The following is a 21,184-nucleotide window of genomic DNA, read 5'->3' on the forward strand; positions in this document are numbered from 1 at the left end:
CAAGGTCTGCCTTCAGTGCAGCTCACCAGGTTTCTGTAACGTCTCCTCCTGTCCCTGATTCTCAAAGTATTTGAGCCTGATGCACATTCACGTAACTGTGGTTCGTGACAAAATACAAGGTCATGCCTCGTCATTCTGGCTCCTTCAATATCATTTTCAGATACCTCATCCTAGCCAAGCATGTCCTCGATTTTCTGTTTTCAGAGGAGGTTTCCTGGTAAGCGCTTAGAAAAGGCAAAATGTCACTTTAAATAACATTTCTAGTGCAAATACCACAGCAACATAGCTTACCCTGTATGTTTTTACAATTATTTTCAGCAATCTAAGCACGAGGAATTGAATATACTGCTTTAACCTCTGCCAAGTACGGTTCTTATACTTATTGACAGCTGGTGTTGATCATTTGAACTGGAAAACTTGCAGGAAGGAAGCACCTGAGTTCAGCTCTGAGTGTTCTCCAAAGTATCCAGGAGTGTTTTATGACACTGTTCAACGTCTTTAATCAAATACTTCATTACCGGCTGGCAGAAACTCTTTGTTGCTGTGAACTCACTCAGCACAAAGTTATTTTGTTCATAGCACGGCCATTTCCTTTTCAAATTTGCAAGGTTACCGCGCATCAATCTCCTGCTGCTGTGAGCCTGGCAGTCTTTTCTCTAAGCTTTTCTTCTCCTGAAGGTGACAGTTTCAACGGCTCTTGAGTCTTTTAATGCTCAGGATTTTTTCTTCTTCTCCATTCCTAATGATTTCGGGCCACCTACATTATTTTCTGTAAGCCTTCCATACATTCCTTGGGTTTTTTAACAGAAAATTTATGACAATTTCTGTTTTATTTCTTTCCCCCTGTAATTTCTGGCTGAAGCCCACCACAGTAACACTGGCAATCCAGGACACACCAAGTATTTATTGCACAGGCAGATGCCCTTTTCTGTCCTTAAATTTAACCTAGCAAATATCTACATAGTTTGCTCATTCAGTACCAAAGGTATTATATTCTGCTGCTTAGCAGGGATTATTTGTTCCAGGTTAAATGTAATGTTAAAGAAACCTTTGCAACTTCCAGGTAGCTGGGGATGTGCAGAGCTGCATCACACGTGCCTGTAAAGGACACTAAAAGTCTCCTCTCAGGTATCTCTAAACATGAGGTGCTGTTGGAGTCCAGTAGTAAGAGCTGAAAAAAATCCTTCTCTTTAATTCTGCCTCGACCACTGCCTGTTGAGCACTACTGAACACATCACATGAGCTTCCCTCGTTTGCTTTTCAAGGTATGACACCAGAATACAGCTATTCCATAAGAATATTGCAAAACCCGAACATCAGACAAGCTTTCAGTGCTTCTGTTGTCTTCTGAGACTCCTCGCTGCCTCCCAGCTCTCTCCAGCGCTACCAACATTCCCCATTTTGCCCATCCATGGGTTAAATACCTCAGGTAACTGCATTCCTATAAGGCCTTCCCTGCATCCATCTGCAAAGCAGCTGCTTTCTTGACTGTTAAGTACCACGCAATGGTCAGCAAGAGCCATTTCAGAATCAAAACACTAACGATGATGAGAGAAATGCATTTAAAAATCAAATAAAGCAATACAGCAGACCGAATACAGGAAAAATCAGACCAGCTTTAAAACAGAGACACAAGAAGAAAAAAAACCAACAAAAACCAAAAACCCAACCAAGATAAAACATCTCAAAAATTGTAAGGGTGAACTGACTCGCTCCCTGGAGCTGGCACCAAGCGGCAGGCGGGATGCCTACCAACACGAAAGGCAATGAGGATCCAGCAGCCAAACCAGAGAGCAGTGGCTGTGGCTGCTGATGCTGCAGCCTGCGGCTGGCCCGCATTAGGGTAAGTGAGCTGGATGCAGGCCAGAGGGATTGAACAAATGGCACGGCACGTTCTGGAGGAATCTGAGGGGAGATTGCTAATATCTTCAAGGTGACCTTTCACATGTGCTAGCCCAGCAAATCGGGTGATTCTCTTGGCTATAATGGACGAGATCAGCAGAGGTTGAAGCTATGCACTCTTCATACAAATAGGATTTTTTTTTTCTTCTTACATCTGTAATAATTGACTGTGCCTCATTTGAGCAGAGTACCCTAAGTGCTTTATTGGTTTACTTCACCCCTTCCCCCTGTTTCAAGGAAAACATCATCAAACTTTCCATTATTCATTATCATCCAGGCAGGCAGCGAGCTAAAAAAAGACCTCTAATTTTTAGCCATGTTGTCTATTAAAAAATGTAAAACATCTCCTAAAAGGGCAGGTGCATTAATTAAGGTTGCCTCAGGGTAAATGAAAATTACTAGGAGTGCTCTGCTTTCCTGAATGAGTTTTCCATAGATTATTTATAATTGAATGAAGCCAATTACAGCATTTGTAATGGATACTGTACATAAGTTTAACATTTCCACTTCTGTAGAAGCTGAAGAGCATCCTGCAATGAACAGAATAAGGTCTCTCCATTTTTATGAAGGGAAAAGAGAAGGTATCTCCTTTTCTGAAGCAAGTTTTCCCTAAGTAAACCACACAGTAATTACACTGGGTACAAACCCCATCAGCACGGCCCAAAAGGGCCGCAGTGTAATTGGGAATCAGGCCCCGGGGTCTCAGAAGCCACCTCCCAGCCGGAAATCCTGTGGCTGTGGATTGAGCTCCTTTCCGCTTCTTCAGAGGAAGAAACGCAGCTTAATTGGGCCCCGTTTTCTAAACCACAATTATCCTCTGTAACTAATCAGTGAAGTTTTAAAGCAGTATCAGGCTAAATACTTGCTCAAATAGTGGAACATGCTCTGTCTTCAGAACATATTCTTACCCTGCCGACAACTAAAACGGCTCGAAGCCTGAGGATAACGCACACTGGCACGTAGTTCTCATTTTCACACAGAAAACCCCCTTTGCTGTCCTACAGAGCAGACCCGAAAACAACACGCAATCTTCTGCACACAGACTTCACAAGTGAGACAAAACAGGTAACTGGGGAAAAAATAATCCACGGCGTTTCAAACACAACAGCACTTTCTGACTTCATATTGAATGGAAAAAGCAAAATGTTTGAGAAAGACCTGAATAAAACTATTTGAATAACCAAGAAAACCCTCAGCCTGAAGGGCACTTCAGAGAAAATTCCACTTCCACATGAGTTAAAAGCAATGCACTTACTGACTTCATCCATAATTATCTGATATTACGAATTTTACCCTGTAAGCTTAGGAAATGCACATTAACTGAGGCTGACAAACGCAATGCAGGCTTGTTTTAGTGTTTTCTAACATGCTGCATGTATTGCAGGAAGTATCTGTCAGACCATTTCTGCTGCTAGTAGTCAGAAAGTTTAACTTTATTCCCAATTACTTCTGCATAATCAGCAGTGAAGCCATGCAGCGATTTCAGAGGTATCTATCTATAGTCAGGTAAAACTAATATATATAATAGTGTACTTTGATTTGTGCACTGTTTCCCTTCTAGACTCATACAAAAGTGAGATAACTACAACTGGCAAGTGAAAATGTTACCTGATTAGTAGAAGTGGTTGGGTTTTTCTATAATCTACGTATGTAAGTCTCTGGCTCTGTGGTACCAAGTATCTTGGAAGGTTACAAACATACAGGCATTTTTCTCCTAGTAAAATACTTCCTTAGTTTAAAATATCCTTGGCATAGCTTCTTCCTGTAGACTCTGAAATATCTTTTCTCTCACATAACATGGTGATCAGATTTTAGCACAGAAATTAAATATTTAGATTTGTGCATTTCCTTCTAATTCGTTCTCTGTACTAATTTATTTACGTTCAAGACAGGCGGTTCTAACCGCGTATTTTAAGTGAGCCTTTACCCTGCTTAAGGCCACACTGCTGCACTTCTTTTTCCACTGACAGACACGTTGAACCGCATACAGATGTAGTCAGCTGCATCGTTAGTCATTTCAGTAATTGCTGGCCTAATCTTCAGCACCTCCAGAGAACACCTGCCAGTCATACGCTGCTATTACTGACGAGACAGTTCAACCGTCCAATTCCTTCCTCCTTAACCTACCACGTACAAACATCGGATCCACTTAAAGTGTATTTTTATCCTTTACTTATGGAAACGCTGTCAAGTAAGTTTGACTTTTTCATGCTCTTCTTCCATCTTTTTTATGACAGGTGCACTCATTATAGACTTGTACCACCTCCCTGATGTCTCAGCCAACACAAAAGGAAAGGGACTGTAAAATCATGAAAAAGTTAACTTCTTTGTCTTTATGTAGAAACACACTCCTCTATTATACCAATTTTATATATATATAGACACTTATATATATATACCATTATATCAGGTCCTGTGGAATGTCCTCATATCACAGAATCACAGAATGTCAGGAGTTGGAAGGGACCTGGAAAGCTCCCCCAGTGCAACCCCTGCCACAGCAGGATCACCAGAGCAGTCACACAGGAACACGGCCAGGGCTTTGGGTGTCTGCACACAAGGAGACTCCACAACCTCTCTGGGCAGCCTGGGCCATGCTCTGCCACCCTCACCCTCACCAAGTTTGTCCTCATCTTCAGCTTGAGCCTCCTGTGCTCCAGCTTGGGACCATTGCCCCTTGTCCTGGCATTGGACAGCACAGAGCAGAGCCTGGCTCCTTCCTCCTGACACTTACCCACATGCTACAGATGCTTACACGCCAGGGAAACACTGCTTCAAGAGTTACAGATGGTTTAGGTGTAGATGTTTTAGATGAACACACATTGTTGATACCAAGTATAATACACCCCAGTTATTTTGTTTAGCAAATTCTGCAGACAAGCCAGTGCTATCTGTTTTACAGGGTTGCTTCTCAAGGTCGAAGCTTCCCTCTGCCCCCCCCTTTCATTTCAAAGCAGACTCTGAAAAAAAATCTGTAATGTTTTCACAGACTATTAAACAAAGATCCAGTTGAAGACTTAAAGCTGATTCAAAGACAACGCCAACTTGTTTAAATGTTTATTCACTAGATAATGAATGTGATCAACGGGAGTAGAGAATAATTAGAGAGCACTTACTGTAGCAGAGAGCTGGGGTCCATTCAACTGAGCGTGCAGGATGGCTTCGTTGACGGAGTTCCTCATCCCCGCCAGCGCAACTTCCAGATCATGTGAGGCTGCCATCTCGTTCGTCAGATACTCCAGGGTGGAGATGTACTCCCTCCACTGCGCGTCCAGCTCCGACACGCTGGCCAAGCAGCCCCTCATCACGTTCAGGCAATACCCCACGCAGGGCCTGATCAGCGTCAGGCCCTGGCAGTGCGGGCAGTACTGCATCTTCACCAGGGCTCTGCTGCACTCCTTGCTGAGCGCTGCGTGTTCAGTCGTATTTATCACTTCGATGCCCAGACTCAGGGCCTGGCTGAGCATCCTACTTGCCCAGAGAGATTTTGACAGCTCCGTAACCATGTTTTTAGAGTAGCGTCCAAAAGGATTGATGTCTTGCCTTGTAAGCCGCAGACACTCCATGTAGTCCTCTGATAAATCTGTAATTCCTGGGTTTATTAGCCGGCTGTACACCAGAGGAAAGAGACTGTCAAAGAACCGCAATACTGCGCTTTCCACTGTAGTCTCTGCACCCAGAATGTAGAGAGAGATGTCCGTGAAGAGCTCTTTAATGGGCTCTGCTGCTTCTTTCGCCACAGGTCTGTAAGCAGTCTCAAACAGGGCACTTGTGCGGTTTTCAGCAAAGCGAAGCAAAGATTCAAAGGCCTCTAAAAAAGGGACAGGGGAGAGAAAGAACTAGAGGTTAATAGCAAGCACCTGACATCTTTGTCACAGGACTAGTGTTGTCCTGAACAGGAACATCAACAGCTAGATGAAAACTGCAATACGAATACACTAATAGTTACTACAGTTTTCTTCAGTAATATGACTAAAAAGACACCTAAATATTACATGTTCATAATAAAAAAACCACATAATACACAAATATTTTCTTGAAAAGAGATGAGTTGTGTTCTCAGTAGCTGGACCCGGACCCAAACTCCTGAGGTCAATGAAGGACCCCCATGGACTCCAGTGAACACAGGCAGGGTTTACGATGGCTTCTGACACTGCACTTGGGCAGCTCAAATACACACACTTCCAAACACCCCTGTGCATACCAGTGACACCAGCTTCCAGCACACAGGCAGACTGCACCGTGTTCAGTGTTCCCATAAAACTCCAGAGGGGATCTACTTGAATGGGCAAAACTATTTACGTGATGCAAGCCTGGAACTGTGAGACAAAGCAGTGGCTGGTAGCAGGAGGGTCTGTAACACACCAGTCACACACCAGTCACACTGCTGCTGCCACACCGGACTGAATCAATAATGATACAATATCCACATTTATTAACGGGGGGGAAATTCACATTCAAATGTCTTGTCAAGAAGATGCAGTGAAGTCAGAGAATTACACTCACAGAAATGCTGACCCTCATTCATTAACTGTACTTTTCAACACAAAAAATGAAACATTTTAATCATTTAATAGTTTACGAAAGTATCTTGATAACCTAGTACCATCTTAAAGTTACATTAGCTTTTCATCCCAGGTGATCTGCTATGAAATCCTTAAGAACGGGAAAAAGCCCAAGACATTTGCGGCCAGACTTCTAAAGCACTCCTTGTACAGACTGGGAGAGCTGACATGCGCAGTAAATACACGCCAGAAGGATGGATGATGCCGAGCTGACACACAAACAGCAACTGCAGAAGAGCTGCTGGCCAGCAGCTCAGTGAAAGCTTGGGAGAACTGAACACGAACACGAGCTGGAGCTTTTGTTTTACACCACTGGGAGTGGGTGGCCGAAAAACTTTCACTTCTCGAAGAGTGCACGTCCAGGTTGCAGGAGAGATCCTGCGCCAATGCATCCTCTCCCCTCAGCACCGGCTGGGTCTGGACACCAGCCAGTGGTCGGGCAGGACGTGACAGCAAGTCTGCTGTCAATGAGAGCCAAAATGAAATAATGAGGTCAGGAAAACAGTGTCGCCTTTAACGACACCATTTTTGAGTATCCTAAAAACTATCTATTTCAGGACTGCCGCTGTTAACACATTTCAGATTGCAGACAGCAAATATTATACCCCCAAAACACTGACTGGGGTGCTAGAATTCACAGAGGGGGCAAGGAAGGGATCAGTTCCTAAGATTATTAGTAAGGATGCAGAAGACAGCAATCCACACCATTCCCACTGCTTGCTTTGGAAGCGCTACAACAAAAAGCCTCTGACATAAATCATTCCTGTGCTCCAGTCAAGGCAGCAGACCTGTCACGTTAGATCTCCAGAGGACTGGCCAAATAATTGGTTGTCAGTCTAATCCCACTCCACATTCATCCGAACATCACCACGCCATTCACTGCGGTGTTACACAAAGCGAAGTCGCTCCCAGATCAGCTGAAAGGAGCAGACACAATACTGGAAGTCAAGATTAGCACACACCAGGCAAAGCCTGCTCAGCGCCTTCCTCCGTCACAGCTCCCTGGGCGACTCGCTCACTTGTTCCGATCAGCGTTACAATCCCTTTATCACGAAGGGTGATCTAACCAGACAGATAACACAACGTATCGCATTGTACATTAAATCATGGGGATTTTACACACACGTGTGCACGCTGTTGCCTTCTGCCAGAGAATCACTTCAGCACTCCCACTGGTATTACAGCAACGAATGCTCAGGGAGAGCTTGTAAAATCCTCATATTAAGAATCCAGATACACTTTGGTTGCAAAAGAAGAAAGTTCATCTCCAGGCAGACAAACACCTTGCCAAGTATTGGACTGGAGCAGACTTCCACAGGTGAAAAATCTTCTGAAAACTGGATTTGTGATGGAAATATTGACACAACCTGAACCGCGGTGCAGTTCTAGCTGTGTGCTCCTGTGCTCAAAAGTCTTTGTTTGCCACATCAACCCTAAGTGTTTATTTTTATTCCTAGGAGAAACCCAAATACCAGAATCCCAGGATGTCAGGAGTTGGAAGGGACCTGGAAAGCTCCCCCAGTGCAACCCCTGCCACAGCAGGATCACCAGAGCAGTCACACAGGAACACGGCCAGGGCTTTGGGTGTCTCCACACAAGGAGACTCCACAACCTCTCTGGGCAGCCTGGGCCATGCTCCATAACCCTCACCCTCACAAAGTTTGGCCTCATCTTCAGCTTGAACCTCCTGTGCTCCAGCTTGGGACCATTGCCCCTTGTCCTGGCATTGGCCATCCCAGAGCAGAGCCTGGCTCCTTCCTCCTGACACTGCCCTTTCCCAATGGATCCCCAGGAATGAGGGCACCCCTCAGGCTCCTCTGCTCCAAGCTCAAGAGCCCCAGCTCCCTCAGCCGCTCCTCAGCAGGAGATGCTCCACTCCCTTAATTATCTTTCTGATTGACTTCATTTTGGGAGAATGGTTCCCATGCTACCATTCCTGTGTTGGACCTGTGGAAAGAGAAGGAAGTAGGTTCGGGCTCATTCATAATCCAGCAAGTTGGAAGTTGCTTCGCCTTTCCTAATGCTCCCCCTCAGAACCCTGGCATTACAGAATTCAGAATCACTATAGCTTGTGAAGGTCTGGTGTAAGAGGGGGAGCAGATCAACTTTATGTGTGACTATCGTACATCAGCTCAGATTTTCCTGGATAACTCCAGTCTGTGTGTATTCACTGAGACCACATCTGCTGACCATCATTACACGCACTGTAAGAAATTTAGGGTTTACCCTAAAGGCAACCCTGAATGCAAGCTCTGGTTACTGCCGTGTCCATTTATTTCAGTGCATCGTTGTGTCGAGGCCTTCCTTCAGGCTGTGTTGTCATGTATCTGCGAGCCTGGAAAAAGGAACAGTTCTTCAGAACACACCCGGAAATGTTTTTGGGACAGAAATTGGTGTGTGGCAGTTCTGCACCTTTGGTTCTTGTCCTAAGGACGAGGCTGCTGGACAACGGGTGGTGCCCGGACACAACCTGGGAGAGCTGCTGCCCCTGTCTGCACTGTGGCAGCAATTTAAAACCACCAGAAGCTGTTCCAGGGTTAGCGTCAGTGAGTGCACGCAGTGTTTACGTGACATGGGGAACTACTCACAGCTGTAGTTACAATGTTAGATATTTTTGTTTTGTCTGTGCTGTTACTTAAAACCTACTTGTGCTTTTCCAAAATCAACTTCCAGGTGGTAAAAAAACAGAGGAAATCTTTGGAAAACGCTGATACAGCGGTGTTGAGCAGACTGATATGTGCCTCCTAAATCTGTTTCTCCCTGTGGAAACAAATTCTGCAGCTTCTTCTGACATAGATGGGCTTAAATCAGGATTAAATCCTCCTGAGGACGTCAGCAGTGTTACACTGGTGCAAAACCAGTGTGAGGGAAGTTAGGAATCTCTTGTGATTTTCTCATTTCATTGGGGATATGAGATGTAGCTGCTGGCTGGTTTAGGAGAAGACAAACATCCTTTTGTGTCAGGATGGGTGTTTTCCTGTCAGAAGAAAGCTGTTGCTCCAAACCAAGCTGTGCCATGCTCGTGATGAATAAGCACGGATACTATATGTGCAAAGCACTGCTTTTCCATCTGTGTTAGACTGAACATCATATAGTTTTTAGTGTACACGAATGCCAGGAACCAGGCAGGAAGCCCAGCGTGCTCTGTGGTGCCAGTGGAGCCAGCATCTTGTACCCAAACTTGCCTCCAGCAGATGATTTCCAAAACCCAGCAGTGTTTCCAGAGGTGAGCTGTATTTGATCAGCAGTGTTTGGCCATCACAGACACAGCAGTGTGGAGCAGAGGAGACTGAGGGGTGCCCTCCTTCATGGGGATCCATTGGGAAAGGGCAGTGTCAGGAGGAAGGAGCCAGGCTCTGCTCTGGGATGGCCAATGCCAGGACAAGGGGCAATGGTCCCAAGCTGGAGCACAGGAGGTTCAAGCTGAAGATGAGGCCAAACTTTGTGAGGGTGAGGGTGGCAGAGCATGGCCCAGGCTGCCCAGAGAGGTTGTGGAGTCTCCTTCTCTGCAGACACCCAAAGCCCTGGCCGTGTTCCTGTGTGACTGCTCTGGTGATCCTGCTCTGGCAGGGGTTGCACTGGGGGAGCTTTCCAGGTCCCTTCCAACTCCAGCATTCTGGGATGCTGTGATTCTGTAATCTAAGCACCTCTGTGCACGATTTCTGCCGTGCAGCAGCTGAGGCTCAGCTGTTTGGGCCGACTGCTTGCACCCCTGTGTCTTCAGGGCCATAAAAGCGAGCACAGGGCAGGACAGGCACACGGGAAAGGGAAGTTACTGCCACTGCCCTTACACTTCTGTGCAAGACTCGAAGCTGGCGCCTTGTCCACAGAATTGACAAGGTAAGACCTCCCTGCCCATGCAGCAGCTCTCCAAGATATTGGGAATTCCTTATGCGCCACCGTAATGTGTGAAGTTAAACTGAAAAACCTCTAGACTTCTATAAAAACAGAAAAAAGGAAGCCATTCTATTAGAAACGTTACTGAAAAGATTCAGCAATGCTCAATAAACCAAAAGTAGAAGCAGAGGCTGAAACTATCTATACAGAAATAACATCTGTGTGCATTTCAGATTTGAGTGTAATCACGAAAGAACAATGACAATTTTAAGTAGCTCCATGACTTGTTTGGTCTCTTAGGACCACACCAATATTTGGCTCCTTTCCCTTCAACATCTTGCATTTATTACAGAGCTGGAGGATGAATGAAAGCTACAGTTTGTTGAACAATAGCTTCCTTCTCATGCTTTCAAGCCCATTAAATCTCCTGCATCGTTATGGTTTCCAAATTAAAGGGCAGCATATTAATATTTTGCAGCAGTAGAATTTAAGTACGTATCAGTTGCAACTGGATACATAGAGAGCAACGTACACAGAAAATCCCACCCAGTTACACATCAATGTGACACAGAAGTGATCCAATTCAGTTCAACTCTTCTGGATATGATCTCTAAACGTATTTAAAAGAATAAGAACAAAGAGAGCTCAAAAAACATCATTAAACAAGATGAATCACAGAATCACAGAACGTTAGGGATTGGAAGTTTTTTTTAGATCATAAGATTATTATAAAAGTAAGTAAGTGCAAAACAAATCGTGTCACGTTTGCAAAGACAGAAGCTGAAATTCATTCATTTGTTAAGCTGCTTTTAAAAATGTATTCTTAAAACTTTCGCCTTCATTTCTGTTTTATGACATTTTGCAGCAAAGAATGTCAAGTGCTGGAAGTTTCCTTCTGGTTTATCCTGCACCATTCTGCTGGATGCAGGACCAAAGCTCTTTATCAAACCCTACTTTTCATGTGTTTTCCTGTTGTTAGAATGGCAGTCTACCTAGACAGTCACCCTTGATGAAGTAATGAGAAATCAGGTGTTAATAAACATATCAGCAGTCTAACGGACATACAATGCCCTCCACATGGCAGCTGACGCTACAGCAGCACCAGCAGGAAACATAAGCTTGCTCCAGAACATTTTGGGTCAGAGAGAAACGTGAGAGCTCTCAGGATCTGGGCCAAGTGGAAGCATCTCTTGTTTCCTACTCACCTCCTGTAGCACCTTTAACACGGCAGAGTACAAAACGGATTGAAAAGCAAAGCCTGCTTTGGAAAGGGGGGAAAGTCAGAACTGCTCACCTTGATGGCAAGGAGAGGTGTGAAGTCTTGAGAGCTCATCAGTGCTTCTGAACATAGAGCACAGACAAAAAACCAGCTTTCCATTCCTGTGCGTTACGGCAAGGCCTTTACTTAGCAGTGTCCCCATGAGTTTGTCTGCACTGACAACATTGGATAAATATCCTGTTATGTCCCTGTTGACAGAAACTCTGCCCAAGTTAAAATGTAAAATCCGTGCTGCCTTCTCTGTCTGTACCTGACAGCTATGGACAACCCTGACTAATCACTGATCAATGGCTAGGATTATTTACAAGCTACTACCATCCTTTAACTCTCTGCTCAGGTCCAAGCATAATTTAAGACTGCTTTTAACTTAAAAAACAATGATGAAAATGGTTTAAACAAATTCCAGCAGTGAGACTTGCAGAGCATAGGAACACCCGGCCTTTCCCCAGAAGTCTCCCGTGCTGGGAGCTTGGACAGCCTTTGCCATCTGTAACACCAGACATGAGAAAACCTGGAGCAATCCGAGTTTCAGAGCAGCTACTGGATCCGCTACTGGAGCTTGGTAATGTGGGCAAAGCTGAGGCACTTAGGGAAACCCATTTCCAAATGGTCTGCTGGAAGACGAACTTCCCATGACAGCAACAAGAACCAGCACCATGAAGTACCATCTGAAAAGATCTGTCCTGGCATGAAAATCAGTCTTCTTTGTTGTTTTCTTAGGCACAGGTCTGTTTTATCAGCCTTGGCACAGCTGTGCAATGATGTAGGAAGCAACCACTCCCTCTGATCGCCGTCCCAGCCAGCAAACCCCATCCTCCTCTGAATCCAACAGTCCTACAGGACACTGATTTCTCCTACTACTTTTTGGAAACTTAAACAGCTTCTTTACTACGCAATCTTGTACAGAAAGAAGGGCAGGAAACATACAGCTTATATTCTGGTGAGACTGCTGAGCATTAAAACCATTAACTTTGGGTATTTTGGTGAGTATTTGGTTCTGGAAGCATGGGTAATAGAAGTAACACCCAGTTTAAACCAGGGTCACTGCTTCATAGGCTGGGGATGCCAAGGGAAAAAAAAGGCAACAGACACAGAACCCTAGGAGATACCTTAAGACCAGAACACCCCAGTGACACATAGCAATCTTCTTTTGGTTCAGTTAGCATCATTTTGCCATGAAATCAGTGATGGTTTCTGTGACCTGCACGGAAGGGATACATCCAAGTTGCTGGAAGCAGTAACCACAGTGCACACATTTTCTAGACCTGGCAGCCTCAGCTTTATCATCAGTAGAACAACAAGGTACAACAAATCTCCAACCAGCTGCAAAAGTACTTATCAAAGACAGCCTAGAGTAAGCTCTGCAGCCTGCTGTTCCAAACCATACCTGCCCTTTCTAAAGAAAACACTGTATGGAAGAGTTTATAGACAGTAACTAAGTAGCTATGCTCCACAAAACCAGTTACAGCTCACTGACTTGATTCTGATCTGCTCACCACTCGTTTCACCTTCAAACTTCTTGTGAATACAACGAATGAGCTGGTAATTAAATGTAGCTGTTTATTATTTCTGTATACTGCATTTCAGTGCAGTCCTACCTTACTCTAAACACTGTAATTAGAGGGTACAATTACTTACTCAAACAAAACTGCATCGCTTGACCAGCAGAAAGCTGGAGACCAGATGTGGGCTTAACCTTTGATGACACCGCTGCCAGATAAATAAAGCAAGTGGTTCTTGGGGAATATCAGTGGAAGGCTGATAGACATCCAGCAGCACCATGGTAAGATGATCTAGAAGAGCAATAAAAGCCCAGAGGACTGTGGCTGGGCTTCTTATCGCTATTATTCTTCTTCCATCAAGACAGAATTTCAAATGATGACTCATGTAATTCCTATCTGCCAAGTTCAAACCTGTCAGCTCTTCCTTAATACAACCAATTCACAGCTTTAACAGGAGTCGGGCCAAAATAACTGAAGAAAGAACTACAGCTGCACTTCCACAACAGGAGCGACGCCTTTCATTTGCTTTCCAAGAACAATTAATTTGTAAAAATATGGGAATATTCATACAAGGGGAAGAAAACCCCTAGGTATTTAGGTTTTTTACGTGACTATAACTATTTTTCAAGTTCTTGGGAGGTTCAACAGCCTCCAGACTGGGGGTAGAAATGGCATAGTCTGATTTAGCTGATCAATCACTAACATGGACAGCGATGACTGGAAGCCACAGCAAGGAGCACAGCATTTCCAAGGTGGATTACAGCACAAAGCACTTGCAAAATAGCTTTCAATGGCAACTCTGTAGATACTAACATTTCCTTCCAGATAGATCCACAGAACCAGTCTACAGTGCTTAAATCAGGTCTGATCTAACTACTGGGGGTTGGACTGGACGATCTTTAAAGGTCCCTTCCAACCCAACACATTCTATGACTCCATGATTCTAATAAACCAACTTTTTGCCACATAAAACAGCATCCACTTCTATTTTTCCAGGCTCAAATGCTGTGTGCAATTGCAAAGATGTACAGTGAACTGAGTTCTCATTTTTCCTTAGAAAGCAAAAAAGCTTTCCAGTAAAAATAAGCAACAGCTCGAACAATATTTGGTTAAAAATCAACCCTGAATCACCACTTTATGGGATGAGATAAACCCCCAAGTATCTTTTCAAGTCATGTTCTTGCTGTAGGGTGGGGTTTCTTCTGACATATTTGAGTACTGTTGTAAAAACAGCCCCAAAAGGTGTGATGGCCCAATAATCCCAGACTTGCACGGTGTTAGACAGGATTTATACTGGGCTCTAAAAACTGGATTGCCTTCTGTTTGGTTTCTTCATAACAGATGCTTGGTATTATGGCTGCAATAGCTTTGAATGAGCAGAACCTCCAGTGACAAGGCCTTGCACACTTCTACTACCAATTTTCAATACACAAGAGTTTGGTTATTAAACTGTAACTGTACCTTATTATGGAACAAAAACCCCTTTTAACTATGCTTAATCTATGCTGAGGTGAACGTGAGGACACGAGGACAACATCTAAATGACAACACAAGCAGTACATATACATACAAGTATTCAGGAGCAAGGAAGTCACAGTAACCATGGACTACTGCCATATGAAAACTGCAAAGTCCAAAATGCAATTAGGTGGTGACACAGCTAATACACAACTAAAATGGGGATACATAGAGATATTGCTTGTTTATACTGCTTGAAGAGAGGGACTATTCAGAAAATATTAGGGGGAAAATGGCCAAAAATTTATTCCGCAGCCGTCCTGCAAATCAAAACCATTGGGAAAGCAGCAGCTGTGCCAACCACACACAGTGTCAGGTACAAATACTGGAGAGGCACAGATGCCATCGCTAGGAAAGAGAAGGCATTTCTGTTGGTGGTCTGCTGGAGCTCAAACGCGCTGCACAGCTGACACAATTGGGCTTGGACAGCAAGCAAGTGGGGCTTGCCAAAAACACCACAGGCTTCTCTCTGTTGCTTGACTTCCACAGTGACACTGGTGATGGTCCATGAGGCACTGAGCACTGGGAGAAGTACAAAATAGAAAACTTATCTTTACAATCCAGATGTGACCACACATCTGTACCAAGTACCAACCACACCACAGAATCACAGCATCCCAGGATGTCAGGAGTGGGAAGGGACCTGGAAAGCTCCCCCAGTGCAACCCCTGCCACAGCAGGAGCACCAGAGCAGTCACACAGGAACACGGCCAGGGCTTTGGGTGTCTGCAGACAAGGAGACTCCACAACCTCTCTGGGCAGCCTGGGCCATGCTCCATAACCCTCACCCTGACAAAGTTTGTCCTCTAACAAGTATACTCTACAACTCGTCTCTGGTACCTTGCTGCATTGCATGTTCATGTTTGCTGGCAGGGATGCACTCCAAAGCTGCCAGTAGCTTTGAGACACAAGAATCTGAGGTACTTCATCTGTGTATTTCTGCTGTATTAAATACTATTGAGAAAGGAAAGTACAAAGTAGTTTTAATGACTCGCATTAGTTAAGAACAACCAAAAAAAATCTCTCTTCTGAATCAATCAAGAGAAAGCAGGAAGATGTAAAAGTCTTTTCGTTCTTCTGGGAATCTTTTCATTAACAGAAAAGCAACCAGACAGGAGTCTCTAGAGAGAATTCTCTCAACCCTCTGATTAAGGAGTTCAACTGGCAGTAGGAAAACTAATACATTTGTTTCAGAAGGTCATGAACTATTTCATGATTTCCAGCTGAATTAGTTAGGTGGTCCATTATGACCTGTTCCTAAACATCTAAGAGAAAATAGCTACAAGAAACAGAATCAGCTTCACAAAGATGAAATCTGGGGCAAAGGTTGTGTTTCATGTTTGTTTTTTTTCCTTCTTGTTTAGTTACAAACCTAGAAATCCAAGAAATGATGTCTGAGTACCATTAAAGAGCTACGGTAACATATACGACTTAATAAAGTCCTTTTTAAAAATCTACATTAACCCTGTATTTCTCAACGACTTTAAACCAAAGAAAACAGATCTGACAGAGAGCAGCAACAATGCAGCCCTGTGGGTTCGATGATGAGTAACACCAACTTCATTTCCCAGTCCAGTGAACCTACCAACTTGACCCACTCCCCTTTCTCAGGCCAGTCTACACAGGGAAGCCTTTGCAAAATCAACTAAGAAAAGTGCAACAGCCAAGTCTTGGTGCAGAGATGGTCTTTCATACAAGTAATCTTCTGCCAGCAGTTTAATTCAGTAGGTTTTGTGTTTTTCAGATGCTTGGACAACTCCTATCCACCAAAACTAGTGACGCACCGGCATGCAGTACCCTCACTCCGATTTCAGCTGAAAATACTCTTTGGCATTGCTCCCCAGGCCAGCTGCAGGCCACTGGATGGTTCACGTATGGTCCACAGGGTGAGAGTCACTGGGCTTTTCCACAGCACGCCAAAAAGCATACAGCCATCGAGATTAAAGGCAAAGGGATTGGATAGAAGATACAGGCAAGGAATGCCTAAAACCAAAAACCTATCCCACAACATCTATTTCTGACTGTCTTCTTGTAATTATTTTACAAATATTTGCTATCATAACACCATAAAGTAATTGAAAGGATATGTTTGTTTGAAGTAACCGACCTTGTTCATGGACTACCTCTACAGTCAGAACAAAGAATTTCACTGGACTACTGAAGAAAACCAGTGGGAAAGATTTCCACGGCTGATTTCAACAGACACTGAATCCAAATCACTATACAGTTTTGCTGGGTGTTGCCTTCTTAATTTTCACATGCTTACAAAGCCTCTCTTGATGAGAAAATTAAAGGTGGATCAATACTTAGCATAATCCTATAAAAACAGAACTTTTTCTTTACGGTGAAGAGCCTCTCCTCAATTTATCCTCCCAATTCCTTCAAGTAAAGCAGCTGGCATGTGTTCAACATATGGGCCAGCAGTGGCAGAAGTACAGATGGTGGTGATTTGATAGCTTACCAGGTGCTTGTGGAGAACTAGCTCCAGCTATTCCTAAGGGAAGGCACATAAAGTCTGTTAGCACTAATAAATCAACACACCTATTTTTCTCCTGAAATTCCTCCCTTAAAAGAGAAAATACACGAAGGTAAGTTTTTCCAATCACAATGACTACAGAGATTTCACAGGACAAGTCCCAACCGCACCAATAAAGACCAAAGCAGAAAGTGGTGCAGTCCTTGATCAAAATACAGTCATCATGACACCACATTTCAACACGGCCACGCGTATTCCCACACCTTCTGAGATGAGCAGGGGCTTCACAAGACCACAGGGTTTGCTTAAATTCAAGAGTTGCATATTGCAACCCTGTGCTTGCTCACTGATCCCTCAAGTCTGCTGGCGGTCAGCCCACAATTCAGTACCTGTCTGAAGAGTTCACGGACCTGCTCTGTTCATTTTGGGTTCCTCTGTGTAAAGCTTCATGGCTTGGACATGAGCAAGCAGACTCAAGGACCAGCGTGAGTGGCACCATCAGCTAAGAAGCTCCCACAACAGTCCTGAACTTTGAGTATCTGGGGGCTTGCAAGGTTGTTAAAAGTGAGCAACTGTGTCCCCTCCGGGCCTTGCTGACCTCCAGGGACTGTGACAGAAGGTCTACTTGTCATTTGGATCGATGATGTATTTCAAAGAGCCGATGTTCACTTTCTTAGCAGGGGCTTCTTGAGACAGCTCACCAAGGAGAACAAGATGCCACATTAAGTCCCCACGTCAGTAAGTTGCTCGTGTGCCCTCACTTATTGAGGACCTGTTTATTCCTATGTAAGAAAGGTGCATGCAACCGATTTTGTCCCTTTTTCTGGCACCCTTTGTCCTCAGTGTGGCAGAGCTCTTGGGAAATGCTTCATAAAGCACTTGCACTTGTAGATCTTTTCTGCTTCCCTTTGGTGTCTCCCCACAAGGAGCAGTCCTCTCCATTTTAATGCCTGAAACTCACATTTCAACTGCTTCAAGAAGGTATTTAAGCAGATGCTTTACCTGCCTAAGACCACTGATGTTCTCAATTATCTCACTGAGTGCAGGCCCAAAGAGAGATAAAGAGCACATTTTTGTGGGAATTCATCATAACTTCCTTCTCCTGCTCCCTCATGTTGTATTACTGAAGTCATTGCTGTATTGCCTCCTCTTCTGCTTACAGGTATTTGGTACATTGCAATGTTGCCTTAGTTTGCTTTGGTTAAACACGGGTCATTAGTGATGGAAACTCAGCTACAGAAATATTATACTTGAACGGAGGATCAAAGTATCCGTTACATACTGTCATACTGAAGCTAAAACCTCTCATTTGTATGCAGCTTCGATAGTTCTGTTTAAATTTTCATCAGCTTAATGAAAAACAAGAGTTGCAGATAAATCAATCAGATAATGAAAGCAAATTAGCCATTATGCTGCAGCAGACGTCCAACGTGAATGAGCGAACTAAGATTGACTGCAGCAATATAATGTTGTCTTTAATCACAATTCAGAGCTTTCCTTTCCAGGTAAACTCCCTTCCTTTAGAGGGAGTTTAGGAAACAAGTATTCAGAACTAAAGCATCAAAGCTGTTCTATATAAATGGTATCATGCCCCTTAACAAGCCCTGCTTAAGCTGGTACCGTCCTTTAGGAAAGAGAGGTCTCACGAGTGCAAGCTGCATTGCAGAACTATGGTACAACGGATCAGGAAATTGAAAATACTCGTACATGAAGAGGTCGACAGGCTAAAAGAGGTTTATCTGTACAGCTCAGTATACACTACAGGAAGCACTGGACACACCTAAGAAGAATATTTGGCTCCTATCACATGCTCATCATGAACAGCCTATCTGATACGACCAAGTGTCCTCATTCACAAAGAATCTGGGGGAGCTGTCTCAACTGGAAAAGAACTGGAATGCATTTGAAACACAAGCATCTCTGCTGCAGAGGGACCAGTCTATGACCGATGACTTCAGCTAGAAATTGCACTTTACTTGGCCATCTGTTACCCCAGTGCGACTGTCTCCGTACCTCCACATGCAATCACGGGGTATTTCTCATTGCCAACTTGCTTTCTTCACTCAGAAAATGACCCAGGCATGAAGTCCAGAATTTCACTGCAAAGCTTTGACAAGAACTCTAGCACCATACACATCTTAGATACAGAAAGAGCATAGCGAAACTATTTCAGGTACTATGGCACAGTCCTGACTTTGAACGGCCCATCGCTTTACCACACTGAGGTCCATCGGTTCCTCTTATTCTCCCACACAAGGTTTAACTCTCAACAGCACAGGACAGTCACTTGCTCCTCTGCCTTCCAAGCTCAGCCAACTTGCATTACTCAGTTCTGTCCTAACTTTGTCTAACTCATGTCAGATGAAAAACACTGAACGCACAGGGAGGAAACAGATGCCTAAATAAAAAACAGAGTCTATGAAGAATTTATCTTCTGAAAATGCTCAGCTTCGTTTCAAGCTCACCTGCGATCCATAAAAATAAAGCCATTTCTGCATCCTACCCATTCAGGTATCACATTTTTAGCCCAGAAAGTTTTAAAGGGGGAGGTGGGCAGGATCACCACTGCGGTGTATTCTGACACCAACTCTGTTGGGTTTGTTCCAGGGGAAGTTACAACATTCAGCCGTTTTAATTTCTCCCCTTCTTTTTCTGGATCTTTAAGTCCATTTTAACAGACACCTCCCACTGTTCAGGTTCTGCTCTCCGAAGCCCCCAGAACTGGCTTTAACAAAAGCCCTTTGGCACAAAACTTGAACTGCTTAACCCTGTAATGGGATCAATCCCTTCAGAAGCACTGAAAAAACAACAAAAAACCAAAACAAGATAGGAACAACCACCCAACTAAATAAGGAAATTACTGATAGACTGAAAATGAGAGGGGAACAGATTAAGCATAGGAAATTTGTGGCCCTGAAGAAAACGCATTTGCTGCATTTTAGACTCCGTTCATAAAAAAGCATTTTGGCATAGACAAAGTCGATCCTATCTCTGCAATACAGCTCTTAATCCACAAAATCCCCACAGAACTTGAGTGCACACTTAAGTCTTCTGCCAAGAAAGGGGATTTGAGAAACAGGGCTTTAAATTTTGCAACATCGTTTCCATTCTGTAAGGCCACTTCAATTCCTCTGGCAAATCTCCTGCCTCCTCATTCGACAAATGTCAAACTGATGAAGGGTTTGCTCTTGTCTTCCAGATCAGTTGTCTATAATAACACTCTTCATAACATTCTGGAAAAGAAACGTGTTGACTTGATTAATCTCTTGAGGGAAAGGTTAGGAACCGGGTCCTTGCACGCAGAATAATTTCAGTTGGAAGGAAGCTCCAACGTTCATGTTTGGTCCAACTCCCTGGCCACGTCAAGGCTGGCCACAGGTTAAAGCCGATTGTTAAGGGCATCGTCCAGACGTCTCAAACACTGACAGACCTGCACCATCAACCAGCTCTCTAGGAGCCCTGTTGCAGTGTCTGACCATCCTCTCGGTAAAGAAATGCTTCCTCCTGTCCAGCCTCAACCTGCCCTGGTGCACCTTTGAACCAATATTCTGCCTTGACCACAAGTTTTCCAATCTCACTTCTCTGGCTTACTCACTGCATTTCACTGTCTGCAACCGCATTCCCTGACCTGCCAGTGCCACTTCACTCCATGTATAAACACCATCTCAGTTTACAGCACATCACGATCACTGCATTCAAGTTTGCCACATTTCACCACTTAGTGCAGAGAAATTATTTGGAACTGCTTGCAAATTCCCTTAGAAATTTCTGTTCAATGGCTTCTTACTGGTAGACCCCACACGTCTCCTCTAACACCACGTCCATAATCTAATCTTGCCAACCAACTGAAAGAGCTGCTACAACTTGGATGTCTCTGGGACATGTCCTGAGCACCCTCCTTTGTGGTTTCTTAACCCTCACACAACAGACACACACGTTTCATTATCACACAGGTTAAGAACGTATCTCCTGCTACACACAGCTTTTCAATGGAAGTGTTTAGAGAGACAGATAGGCAACACTTGGAAAAACCTCCCCATCCTCATGGAGGGAAGCTCTGAAAGAACCAAGAGCTTCCCAGTTCAGGAGACTGTCAAAGCACCCC

At 44.1% G+C, this 21,184-nt stretch overlaps 1 protein-coding gene across 1 annotated transcript in view; it reads right to left on the minus strand.

The window, feature by feature from the left end:
- Positions 1-2,810: 2,810 nt before the first annotated feature.
- The window catches only part of LOC104535730 (glypican-5-like), a gene marked incomplete at its 3' end in the record, with an annotated part of 31,365 nt that continues 12,991 nt past the window's right edge, over positions 2,811-21,184 (minus strand). The window contains exons 2-4 of the mRNA XM_010188258.1: positions 7,430-7,529; positions 5,019-5,713; positions 2,811-2,900 (exon numbers count right to left, since the gene is read on the minus strand). Coding sequence (XP_010186560.1) covers positions 2,811-2,900; positions 5,019-5,713; positions 7,430-7,529 — 885 coding nt within the window. The remainder of the gene's footprint in view (positions 2,901-5,018; positions 5,714-7,429; positions 7,530-21,184) is intronic.

The sequence above is a fragment of the Mesitornis unicolor genome, unplaced genomic scaffold, assembly GCF_000695765.1.
Source record: "Mesitornis unicolor isolate BGI_N332 unplaced genomic scaffold, ASM69576v1 scaffold8197, whole genome shotgun sequence".
In the NCBI taxonomy this organism is placed as follows: Eukaryota; Metazoa; Chordata; class Aves; order Mesitornithiformes; family Mesitornithidae; genus Mesitornis; species Mesitornis unicolor.